General features: G+C 43.7%; 1 protein-coding gene across 3 annotated transcripts in view; it reads right to left on the reverse strand.

Annotated features, from left to right (window-relative positions):
* SVOPL (SVOP like) overlaps nt 1-13,816 on the reverse strand; it is a 321,589-nt gene that overhangs the window by 128,337 nt on the left and 179,436 nt on the right. For all 3 annotated transcript variants that reach the window (XM_085652034.1, XM_085652032.1, XM_085652033.1), the window contains one exon: nt 6,387-6,512. In XM_085652034.1, the coding sequence (XP_085508160.1) occupies nt 6,387-6,512 (126 nt within the window). The remainder of the gene's footprint in view (nt 1-6,386; nt 6,513-13,816) is intronic.

A 13,816-nucleotide genomic window follows, 5' to 3' on the forward strand; every position in this document is an offset into this window, starting at 1 on the left:
CCCCAGTCCACTACTGCAGACTGGTAGAGAAGTTGTGCACTGCTAGCCTGACTTTGCTGTTTAAAGCAATGGCAAAGCACCCAGTTCCCTTGGACATGTGAGTAAGTCAGACCAATGGCAGGCCTACCGAGCCCTAAAGGCAGGATGACACAGGCAGGACACATGCTTTACATGGTATGACAGTAAAACATGCAAAACCACTGTTTTACTGTAGTAGGACTAGGTTGACAAATTGGCAAGTGCAGAGTTACAAACTGACCCCTCAGCTGTTCTAACTCCTGAACGGTACGACCAAAGATGGCCGCCAAAGTATCAAACAACTCGTCATATTAAACCAGACTTGTACCTCAAGTTGAAATTAATGTAGTTGTCACAGTGTGCAGCTTCCACTTTGTTGGCCTTAAAAAGTCCTGTGCCTTCCCGGGTACACGTGGAGCCTGCTCCATGAGACAGGTTTCTGGACTCCTGAAGAGGCCTGATAACCACTCTCAGGAAGGAGAACTCTGAGGGATTACAGGCCAGGGATCTGTCACCTACCTCCTGCAGGAATCCATTTGCCCCAAAAGGCAAGCTTCAAAGGTGAAGCTCCCATTGAAGAGCAGATATGGGACAAAAAGGGGTTTGGCTGCCCCACTGTTTAGGTAGACAGGCTGACATGAGGAGCAGAGAGGAGAAACAAGTTGCCAAACTGGTTTTACCAGGGGTATATAGCCCTGAGGAAGCCACAACTCAGGGTGGGCTAGTAAGGTCTGTACACCAGAAGAGGGGTCTCACTATCTTGGGAGTTGTCAGAATGGTGCATCCTGGGATAGCTGGATGCCACACTCTGCAGAAGTGGCCAACAGGTCGGAGGGAACCTGGTAGCCTATTGGCTACCAACCATCTCCTGCCCTGAGGCACCTGTTGAGCATAAAAGGGGGACCTCTGGAACACATACCTCAGATCGTGACCAATTTGGAAGGACCGAAGAAGGACTGCCCTGCTGCACTGAGTACCAGCAAAGGGAGGCTGTATCGATGAGGACTGCACCTGTGGCCCCAGGTGGCTAGCGAAGAGAGGACTGTGCCTGCCATATACTGCTCAAGGAGAAGTCGTTTCCAGAGCCCAGTCAAGTAAAGAGAACACCAAGGGCCAGCTGACTGGCCTCTTGTTCACAGTTCAGGGACACAACAGCTGAAGAAGTATGCTGGGGCAAGTTGGTAGCCAAAAACTTCAAGTCGCTACCACAGCCGCCAAGACCCAATGCACAGAGTTGCACCCGAGTTCGCTGAGCAGGGAGTGATGTAAGAGAGTTTCTGGGACCTTCAAATGGAATGTTATTGACCCAGGAAGGAGTGACCCGGGACCACGACAAAGGTCAACTGGTAGTCCAGTGGAGACTGCACTTAAGTCAGACCGGAGAGGGCTTTGTGGGACATAGACCCTGCAACCAGGACCCCCTCACCATCTGCGTGGGCTGAGGATTCCCTGCAGGAGGACACCCATCAACCACGTTGAATCCACAGCATTATTAGAGCATATTCAGTCTCCTTCATTCCTAGTATCACAACCACTCCATAGGAATCCATTGCAATGTGGATAAAGTGCCTGGAACTGTTGATGGACGACTTCTACTGTGACGGTAACTGTTCTTTAGGACCTTGCTGGATTTGGTCGCCCCAACTACTTCTAACCCACTGCATTGATTTTGACTCTTACCTAAGCGTACTTTGGAAAGGTTTCTAAGTCTCCAACTCATTGACTTTACCAAGGCATGTTCGCGGTTGAATTAAATTGCAATGATTTATTGTAAAATACATATCTCCGGAACCCTTCAGTGGATCTTTTTCATTCTAGTGTCTAGAGTCTTATAAAAATACAGACTATTTTTATAAATTGGTGTCGGATTTCTTGAGTGTTGTGCCGATTTCTTCTTCAATTGTTTTGGTGCTGTTTAAATGCTTAACACTCGTTCTTCTGTGCAAGCCTTGCTGCTCAGTGCCACACCAACCCAGGCTTGAGCTAAGGGTTTGACAGATGAAATCCAAGGGTACTAAATAGGTTGGAAAGTGTATCACACGGTGAGGTTGCACTGCCACACCATATGATACGCCCCGTTTCCTCGCAGCAGGGATCATAATTCAGCCTTGAACCAGTAATGGGCGCCTAAGAGTTGGCTCATGGTTGGATCATTTTGTAATCTATTTTACTGCCTTTTTTAATTCAGTTGCTTTTGGGTTTCCTCCCTATTCTTGTGTTTGTTCTGCCCAGGAACATTTTGGTTTCACAGTGTTCTGATTGTATGAGTCGTGTCCTTCCACTGCTGACCCGATGGGACTCTTGTCATAGTTTGTATTTATCACTGTATGAATGTGTTTCTTTTCTCTCCTCAGCGTGTCAGTGCCTCTCTGTGTGCTCTATTTTTACTCTCCTGCCCTGCTCCCCATCATGGTTTACAATCTTTTTTTATCATGTCTGTTTATTAACATCAAAGCCGTCATCACATTACCAATATCGCAGTATAATACAGTTAATGGGTGTCAATTTGGAATTCAACAAGCTGTGTCACAAGTTCTTATATTACAAAAAGCGGGTGCGTGTGATTACATTCTCATTACCAGTAGTCTGAATCATAATATATTCTCCCTTGGTGTAAAATCTTGTGAATTACCTCTCAGGGCTGCACACTGGCTTCTTCTGTATAAATTACATTTTCCCCAAATCTTTTCCCACTGCTGGGGACATCCTCTTTGTTCATATACTGTCTTTCAGCTATCATGCAATAATCCAAATCTCTTTTCCATCCCCCAAAGGATGGCGCGTTTGTCCCACCATTGTTGAGCTATGTTGCGTTTGGCTATCATCATGCCCAATGTAACCCATGTTTGTTCAGTGCGGTTCAGATCTGTGGCCTCCCAAACATTAAGTAGACACCATTTTGCAGATGGGGATAAGGGTACACCTGTGACATCACTAATGCACAATACCACTGCTTTCCAAAAGGATTGGATCACTGGGCATTCCCAAAGGGTGTGAAAAAACATCCCTATTTGCCTGCATTTCCTGAGACACACTGCTTCAGACTGCTTACCCATTATTACCAATGTGGTGTGGGAGATATAGCCCCTGCGCAGTCTCTTCAGTTGCACTATGCGAAAATGTAGTCGGATAGAAACCTCTTGAGGTGATGCACGGGCCTCAGGCCAGTCTTCCTCCTGCAGTTCACCCAGATCTACCTCCCAACGTTCTCGTAACTGAGTTAAAGTATCAGGGGAATTGTTTACAAGTTTTTGGTACACTAGTGAGATAGCCTTATTGGCAAGGTGTTCCTCAAGTATCTGTATTCATGAGGGGATGATTCGGGCAAGTCTTCTCCGGGGGGCAGCCCGCTCGGAGAGCATGTCGAATTTGTAAATATCAAAAGGTCTTCAAAGGGGATAGTTTGTGTTTTTTTTTTGTAGGTCTGCAAATGAAAATATTCCCTCTGTAGTGCATAGCTCCCCTATTGTGGATATTTCTTTCAGGTCCCATTTATCGATCCCCGGCCTTTTGGCCTTGGAGCCCAGTAATTCAGAGTCCCACAGAGGGGTGAGGTTCTTTTCCCATTCGAGCTTTTGTAAGGTTGTATGCCAGAAATTGACAATTAGTCGGTCCCTCCAGTAGGAGTCGCCGGGGATCAATATAAAGTGTATGGTGGTATCCTCCCGGCTGCAGGATCAAGCGGTCCATACGATAAGCCACCTTCTCCTCTGGTTGGTGGACCCATTAATTAATAGATGGTTTACAATCTTATTAGCATTTATTCATTTATTTTTTGACGAGGGTCTAGCAGTTGTAAAATTTGTGCTCGCTTCATTCCATTTGCTTTTCTTGTGCACTGCTCGGCCATATGCTCAATCAATTTTTACCCCCTAACCTGCTCCCTGTCATACTTTCATTTTTTGAATGTTATCTTTATTCATTTATTATTATTTTTGAGGAGGTCCCAACAAATGCAATTTGCTTCATTTTTTCACACTCCTACCACTTTTAGTTTTTACATCCAATTTACTGGCTTGACATGGCCATCGCCATGCGAGATCAGTAAATTGAAGATGTATGCCAAGCATCACTATACATGCATTACAAAGCGTGCACATGCATCACCAGGCATCCTAGAATGTATTAATTTTTTTTTACCAAAGACCCATTTCAAAATTGCTGAGCATTCGTGCACATACATCATGGCGCAGATGTTAGCATTCTGGCAATAAATCATTAGCGAAGCCAATTGCTCTGCCTTTTTGAGCAGAGTCCTATTGGCTTTGCCTTTGCTTGTAGTTTTGAGTTTAATTATGTTTTTTAGTACATTTGTACATGTTTCCAGTATTGTCAGACAAGGCAAATAGGAGATAAAGGGCCACATGTATCATCATTACGAGCAGCGATTACCTAATTGCGATTTTCTCCGAATCATCATTAGATAATCGCTAATCCTAATGTTTGAAACTCTTTCAGTTTCATTAGCGATTCTTAATGGGTCGCAAATAGACCGACCTCAAGCATATTAATGAGGTAGGTTGCAATTTGCGAGCCATTAGGAATGTACACCATCACAGGGATGGTGGCCTGCTGGGGTTTGCTTTTAAATAAAGCAGTCTTTTTTGTTTTCTAATGCAGCCCGTTTTCCTTAAAGGAAAACGGGATGCATTTAAAAAGAACAACTGAAACTTTGCAGTTTCATTTTTTAAGAGTAGGCAGTGGTCCGTGGGACCACTGCCTGCTCTTAAAAAAAAAATCCATCCTCGAAGGGGAAGGGGCCCACTGGGGACTCTTTCCCATTTGCAAATGGGTTACCACCTTCTTCAAGGAGTCGGTAAAATATGAATGTTTTACGTCCGAAATTTGGTCCCAAAACATTTATACCTACCATTCAGATTCGGTATTTGGAAGGGACGCCCTAAACACGCCCCTTACAAATACTAAATCGCAAACACAAATTGCGATTCAGTAACGTGTTTCCGAATAGCAATTTGTGTTTCATACATATGTAAAAGCATTTTTGCGGTGGGAAACGGACCGATTGGCCTTTTCCGACCGCAAAAATGCTTAATCCATGTGGCCCTAGTGAATTTCTAATGATCAGACAAGTTAGATCACGTGGGACCTGAAAGCTTGGACTACAGGAATGCCAAGTTCAAAGGCAACAATTAAGCACTGGACCAATCACCATTAAGAGAAAGCAAAAGAGCTTCATAGACAGGTGAGTGACAATTGTGCCGAAGGACTTCAGTTATTATTGCATGGTGGAAACCTTGGAGGGCGTTATTGACCACCATTAGATTAAGATGGAAGCACTTCCATTACAAACACGTTATGTATTATTACACAGTGTTATACATTCATTTATTATTGCATGGTGGAGTGGAAAGCTAGAAGGGCTTCCTCGACCAACAGTAGATTAACATGCCAGCACAGCGCTTCCACTACAAATACATGTTAAGTAGTATTACGCAGTATTTATTGCACATTCAGATACTCCTATGGTGGACTGCAAACCTTGAAGGGCTTTTCAGCCCAATATTAGATTAACATGGAAGCGCATCGCTTCCATCGTAGATAGATGTTATGTGGTATTACACAGTATTACGCATTCAGTTAATATTGAATGGTGGACAGCAACGCTTGTAGGGCTTTCTTGAGCAATGTTATATTAACATACAAGCTCTTCCATTAAAAATACATGTTATGTAGTATTACGCAGTATTTATTGCACATTCAGATACTATCCCATGGTGGACAGTGAATCTTGAAGGGCTTTCCAGCCCAATATTAGATTAACATGGAAGCGCATCGCTTCCATCGTAGATAGATGTTGTGTGGTATTACACAGTATTACGCATTCAGTTAATATTGAATGGTGGACAGGAACTCTTGTAGGGTTTTCTTGACCAACGTTATATTAACATACAAGCTCTTCCATTAAAAATACATGTTATGTAGTATTACGCAGTATTTATTGCACATTCAGATACTATCCCATGGTGGACAGTAAACCTTGAAGGGCTTTCTCGATCAACATTAGATAAACATGCAAGAGCTTGCATTACAAATACAAGTTTTCTAGTATTACCCAGATGTCCCTGAGACACTGAAGGAAATCAATGAGACCATCTATCAATTACCCATGTAAAACGTCACTGAATATGGTAAAATAGCCCAATAAGATTTGGAGCGCCCGTGTGTCTCATGTGATAGACAGCCAAGGAGTATGAGGGACCTCTAACTGGAGGAACATCAGAATTGAGTCCATGCATTTCTGAATGAGCTGTGCTGTTCAGGGTAGGCTAGAACACACAGCAACGTAAACAAGTTTACAAGTACGAATGGAGAAAGAAACTGCTTCAAAAATAAATGTGTTTACTAACCTTAAACACAAGGATTAGGATGATGCCTGGTATGGAGGCCACACGGACAAGCCAACGCCATCCAACGGTTGGATTGATCACCGATCCAAATCCAATGATTAACAAGGAACCAGCCAACCAGAAGACCTGAAAAAGAAACAATCAGCCATGAACACTCTACAGTCTGATATGTGCAGCAGTCACAAGGGAACTCACCGCCCTCAATCATCATTGTTCAGAAACTGCATTCACCCTCATGGAGTAGCAACAGTGACATCACATGCCTTTTGACAGCACACATGACATAACAGGAAGTGACACCATATACACACTAGTATAATCTTGTTTACCCCATTTTATGAATACAATTACAGCATGCTAGTTACAAATAGCTAGCTACTATCTCCATATTAAGTGAAATACAGATCAGCCTTCATATGATTTCTTTATTTATATTAAAATATTATTTCCTATAACCAAACTCACCTGTCCGGATTTCAGCGCCCTTACAAAACATTGCAGTAACAGGAATAAAGAAGCATTGAAATGATACAGTCAGAGGGATGACATCAAAACACAAGGAGCAATCCTTGATTAAGCCGAACATAGCAAAGATTAAATACACATATTGTGAAACTGATTAAGAGCGCATTACACAGCGTTGGGAAATATAAGAACCGTGAACAATCCCATCCAGAAGGAGGTAAAGGAGTAATTCGATCCAGCTAGACATTCGCAGTTACCTAAAGAGACCTCAAGACAGATGACACCAGTCCCCTGCCTTCCCTTTTGTGGGAGAACAAAGGGAATGGGAGAAGGGACAAGGGAACAACAGCCGTCACTGTCAACCAGAGCAGAGCCCTCCTACCTGTGCCAGAGCCTGAAAGAGAAGCCTGAGAAGCTTAACACCTTTGCCTAAAGCATAATTTGCAGTTTAAGACTCGCGCACATAAAAGTGACACACCCATTTACAGAACTTTAAAATAAAAAAAAATAAATATATATATATATATATATATATATATATATATATATATACCATCTTTGCCTTATTTCCGGGATTCGTGGTGTCTCTGTTCGCCGTAAAGGAGGTGCAGGGACAACGTGGTTTATTGTATATATATATATGCAAACACTCACCTTTACTTGTGATTTTAACTTACTAAAATCTCGTTTAATATACATTTTACTAGGGGCGACATTAATTTATCTTGTATTGTTATTGTAAGCACTGAGAGAGAAAGGTTGAGTTGGCTGCAACAAGATTCAAACCTATTACCTGCAATCTCCGCACAATTTCCAACAGTAGGTACAATAAACCCTAAGCAATCTTACCAGTTAGATATGGTGGCTAGGTTTGACCGCTGTAAGATGGCGTAGGTGTTTAAGGCACATGCCTCAGAGATGGATTTGGGTCCTGCAACTCCCAGTGTATAATACTGGAGATCTCTAAATTGGCTGTTGAACATACTGCAGAGAACAGTATGTAAACAGTTGCATCAAGCTGCCATTATCATAAAATATCCTAATGTGTTGATGTCCCTGTGGTTCGTGTAACCACTTGCAAACCTGATAACATAGTACACTGCTTGCTAATGTTTTCCCCCTGAGATCCTTTGGTAATCTGTAATTCAGATGTGTCTGCAGTAGTACACAGTTGGGCTGCATATGTTTCTGGTGTAAACACTTACCTGTGACCAGCAAGGCATAAGTCTGAACTCCTGCAACTCTGCCTCAAACTTTCCATCTCCTAAGGTTGATAAAATGAGGAGCTTGGACCAGATAATAATTTAGAGATTTTATCAAGTGCCAAAATACTTCAGTTTTTCATTTTGTTTTATTCAAATGGTCAATAGTGGTATAATAATACAAAATACCCCCCATACATGTGGTACATCACACTCAAGTGAATATTCATATTACATTGTGTTGAGTGGCCATGTGAAGTCTCCAGTCAGTACTGAACACAGCAGGCGCCATGTCTTACAGCAAGTCACTGCTCTGTCTCTCCTTGCTCTTCTGGTGTCCTCAGACACATTCTCCATTCCACAGTTTATGCCACGAGGGCACCTTGTGGGCGGAACCCTTCCCATGATGCTCTGCATCATCTGGAGGCATGGTGTGGCAACCTATCGAGCTGTGTTCACACCTGACGGCCACTCAGGACACATCCGTTGCCAGACGGCCTTACTGATCCGCCATCAGTCGGAGTGCGATGAATCTGTCGAGTGGCCAGCAAGGCCTCCCAGCAGACGACGACGCTCTGCTCGGGCATTATGGGGAGGAGCAAGGAGGGGACGAGGAGGGGGCGGAGACAGAATATGTACCCCCTGACTCCTCCCCGCCGGAAGCAGCTATCTGCTGGGGTCTCCCTTGGTCTATCCCAGGGACTCGACCTCTCACCCCTGTGCCTTCCTGTGGCACTAAGGCGGCCGCCCTCCAAGGGGCGGGCCGCTGTGCAACCCCCCCCTGGGCAGCCTTACACAGTTCAAGTATTCAGCCGCTCTCCGCGTCATGGAACTCCTCTATCCTCTTTTGGATCATGGTGGCAGCACGGATTCCGCTTGACATCTGTGCGGCATTTGATACGGTTTACGGTGGCGCGGCAAGGAGGGTGCGGTCCACCCCTGGAGGCACGAGTTTTGGGGGCCACACCCCCCCTCTTACATGAGTTTGCCGCAGGGGCGTCAAACGGAAAAATCATCGGCAGCACCCCCCACCCCGCTCCGCACCGCGGTGCCGCTGGGCGGGAAAGGCACAGTCCGCCATGGGCAGCAAAGTGCCTAGCTGCCCCACTGGGTTTACTATGTTATGTTATTTGTATCTGTAAAGCGCACTGTCACCCGCGAGAATATCCTGGCGCTGAGCAGGTGTGTGGGCCTAGCCCTGCCTATGGCAGGTTGGGTACTTGAAACTTTTTGAGAAATTCAAAAGAGAGGAGGCCCCATACAGACAATTCCTTTTATTCCTGAGTTTGGGGTTGTCATTTGCAGCTCTGGAATGCTATGTTTGGGTAGCTGTGGCGCCCTATAAACATATCATTTATTCATTTATTCATTCATTCATTCTCTTCCATTTATGAAAATGCAGGCTGATTGATAGCCATCCTGAAGACAACATGAATGTCTTTGACATAAGTGTGGAAGCCAAACGAAAAGTTTGGCAAGTGGGAACTTATAGATATGACATCGTGTGGGGTTACGGGAAGACCCTGGTGGGGCCCAACACAAGATGGGATGGAAGTTTGATCTCTATGGAGCTAAGAAAACAGCCTACTCCAGATTTTTAAGAAAGTACTGGAATCAGAGCAAATCTTTCCCTCTAATCCCAGAGCCAGAAAGTCTAATTACAAATATAGTTTGGGTGATGGTTTCCCCGCCTGATTGTAGGCCCAGAGTATAATTCCCTTTACAAAAGCCTCTAAAGTAGTGTTCTATTTCACCTCAGAATTGGATCCTGTCATTTTGTTGGCTGAGATAAATACTTAATGTATAACATCTGAAAACCACCTTTGAATGTAGTTTGCTGGTGAAATAAAGCTTTCAGTGGTTTCAAAATATAGATATGGCTGATTGACAAAACAACAAACCTCCTTTTTAATCAGCACTGAGCCCTTAAGTGGCCACTGGAAGGATCTCAATATTTACCTTTCAGTAGTCTCTGTTTCCACTGATCTGCAAGCCTCAATTTCCTGACCATCAATAAGAAATTATGAGCTGTTTCTGCTGCTGGAGGACTCTCATCCCCTGGCTGCAAATATTAAATGCCTTTTCTTTCAGTCACTTAAGCGGCCACCATCTGGCCATTACCGCTATGAAAAGGAAGTGGGGATCCAAACATTGTTTGAAAAAATATCTATTTAAACTCTTTATATTAGTTATTAGAACATTGGAATGTGGAGCACTCCATTGTAGACAATGGAGAGCTCCATGCTTCTAAGGGCCGGTAAAGGCCCGCAGAGCAACATTCCAATGTTTTACAAAAGCCTCTCAAAGCTCGAGGGGATTTAAATCCCCTCGAGCTTCGAGAAGCCTTTGTTTAATTTATTAGAACATTCTGTCCTCTAGTGGCAGAATGTTCTAATAGCCTTATAGCCCTTCGAAGCAGGGCTATACCGCTATTAAAGTCCCGCTGCTTTTGTTAAAGTCCCTCGCCTTCGGCTCGGGCCTTTAACGCTGCAGCTGGCCTTTAATAGCCGGTATAGCCCGCTATAAGGCTATATTAAACTGCTACTTTGTGTTGTTCATTATTTGAATTTTTAAATAGTACATTGTGCAGTACAATGTTAGAGATATGATCTACTGAAGCTGTTTTAAACGTTAGCAGAGTTAATGCTAAATCCCTGTTTAGACACAGTGTGTGATTATGGACAAAATGTCTCAGCCTCATGTAGGCAGAAACTGTAGGATCTCAAAGATATAAGAAACTGGATAGCTGGCATTAGGCATTTTTAAAATAGCTTTATATTTACTTTATACCGTGCAACCACTAGAGGCTGACTTTTCATCCGAGTAGCAAAATTATACTTTTCCCCAAGTGAATGAATTTCTTTTCTTTTCAAACTGAGGGGCATATTTATAAATGTTTTGCATCAACCTTGCGCCATGTAGAGTAATGCAAGGGCGATGCAAAACCTAGATGAGATTTAACAAGCCACACAAGGCCTCCTTGTGTGGCCCTGCAGTGCTTGGTCAATCTGGAGGAATGCCCGGCAGCACATGTTCCATGGCTGGAGTATGGGTGTTACCACACACCCACTCATGGATTTTGGCGCATTCCCAGATTTACCATGAGTGGTCAACCTGGGAATGCGTAGAAATGTTACGCCTTCCCAGAGGAGGCGTAATGAGGAGAAAATATCTTTATTTCTCCTAGTTTTTTTCTTTTTCTACCTGTGCTGCATTGAAGGTGGCCCTTCGTGCACAAAAACAATCATGCCTACAACGCAGGCAGCCTTGAACCATGGTGCAAGCGTGGCTGCATTGGTGCTAGGCAGCCAAAAGTGCGCCAGCGCAAGGAGAGAGCAGGAATGCACCGTGTCCTGGAAGATATGGCACATTCACGCTCTCTCACTTTCATGCAGCGCAGAGCAGCAAGATGTCTTGCTGCGTTGCGTGAAAAAATGACAAATATGGCTCTGAATTTCCTTAAGGGAATTCTAAATATTTGCCAGAAAAGGTATCTGAGGCACAGGGTCATGTAATGATGTGTCTAGGATCACACACATTGGTGAAATGGGCCCTCATTGATTAAAGCACAAGTCTCCTGATTCACCAACTAAAGGGATACCCACCCCTGCAATGGCAACAGCGTGTGCAGGTATATAAAACATGGGTTGGACTTGCTAATGAGGTAAGAAGAAGCCCTTTTTAAATCAAGGTATCTTTGATCTAGAGTGCTTGAAAAAAGTTACAAGTATCCAATAGTAAAGCAGATGCTGACCGGGCCATTTTCCTAAACTGAACCGAGGAAGCCAAAAAATCCAAACAGGAGTCTCAGATGTAAAGTATGAAGGAAACCCACAAGAGACTCAACTACCAACTTATCCATTTGAGGGATAGGGTTAGGGCTAGCACTGATTTGTTTCTCCAAATCATGTCCCCAAAGTCAGTAGAATACAAGGAGGAGGACCTGTGGCATGCTCTAAGTTTCCCGATGACGGCAGCTGATGACCAGGGCGTGCCTTGAAATGCAGCAGTGCTGGCAGCACAACCAGCAGGTGAGATACCGGCAAACGAGCAGAAGATAAGCCAAGCAGCAGTATGGCAGGTGGCAAACAAATAAAGGTCAGGGTAACACACACAAGGCGAGAGACTGACTTAACAAACTCACTTACCTCTGCTAGAGTTTGCTCTCACTAGCCTCCGGCCGGAGACAGTTCCCAGCCCAACCATAACCCATGATACTTTGAAATATACCGCCGACCGAACAACAAGAGAAATTGAAAGAAACTGCAGAAATGATCAACGTACCCTTCCGTCCAGTGATACAGATGGGGTTGATCCCCAGGGTGCCCCTTACCACCTATCCAATGTCGCCCTTCTTCTACGAGAGTAGCCAGGGTCCCAGGTAGGAGGCTGAGTAACCATTGATGTGCCTTGGTCCCCTGCAGACCTAGTTAATATTAAGCAAAGTTTCCTAATATCTGTCCAAACCCAAGTGAAGTTAGGGATCATTTGGTGGAAAAGAGTAACTACCTTAAGAGGCCCCTGGTGACGCGGCTGCTCTTATGGCTGCAAAGGAGGCATTGGTAAATTCTATAATGGAAATGTATTCAATGAAGACAGCCTGGACTAAGACTTCTAATTGTAAACAGGATATAGGTGAATCTCTTGCTGATTATCTCAATCCTTTGAAAGATGTGTTTGAACATTACTCTGATATTGCTCAACCCTACTGGAAGTGCTCAGGAAGCTTTCTGTGCTGTGTTTGTTCATGGTCTACTGCCCAAGATAAGGAAGAAATAGTAATGTAATACAAAAGTACGCGCGACGTGACACGCCAGTCAGGAGCCAAGTGTGATAGAATGAATAAAAGAACAGAGGTTCACTGTGGATTTAATTAGATGCCTAAACGAGCCAAAACCAAAAGAAAGGAAAAGCCTTAAGAACATAACATCCAGCCGTCAAAAATGCATTGTTGTGATATACTTCTTAATATGTGTGTGATGACATTTTGGTGCCGTGAAAGGTGATCATACAGTGTGACAAATGTGAAGTGACATGTGAGTATACAAAGAAAAACAAATGACTCAAACCTCATAGAAGCATTTCATATAAGGGGATAGAGAGCCTATATGTAAAAATGTTGATGTATCGATATCCTATGCTAAACCTCGCCTCCTTCAATTGTTGATCATACCCGTATTTACTAACTCAAAATATGTCTATAATAAAGAATGTATATAATATATTGGATTTGCCAATGATTTTGGGCTCTAATAGATGCAGCAGGGTTGCCTTGCCTCAGTGGGAAACCCAATTAAACAAGAATTTTCAATGCAATCGGTCTCGCCTTTGGGACCTTATGTGTATTTAGCTATGCAGCACATTAGCCTGGGTGCTGAAACATCTACTGTTCTTTAACATGGAGGGAAAGTAAGCACCAAACTGCATGACACGCCAGGTATGGGAACACATACACAACACTTCTGAAGGAGGAACAATGTCTTATCAAGTTCTTGGAGAGCGATGAGGTTGACAAGCCCTAAAAGTATGAGCCTCTCCCCAAGAGCAGTAAGTCACAATTGTCCATTTTGTGTATTGAGGCTCTCTCTGCATAGCCTTGGAGTAATCAATTCACAGATGACCAAAACAAAGATAAGTGCCTTATATATTTTTGGTTTATAACAATGTTGTTTACATCCACTAAACTAACTCAGCAAATCGCAAATATGAATGCGTTGTCACACCAAATGATCACTATTGATGCAAATTAGCCAGGTTAGATCT

This window comes from Triturus cristatus, chromosome 4_1 (assembly GCF_964204655.1).
Source record: "Triturus cristatus chromosome 4_1, aTriCri1.1, whole genome shotgun sequence".
Classification (NCBI taxonomy): domain Eukaryota; kingdom Metazoa; phylum Chordata; class Amphibia; order Caudata; family Salamandridae; genus Triturus; species Triturus cristatus.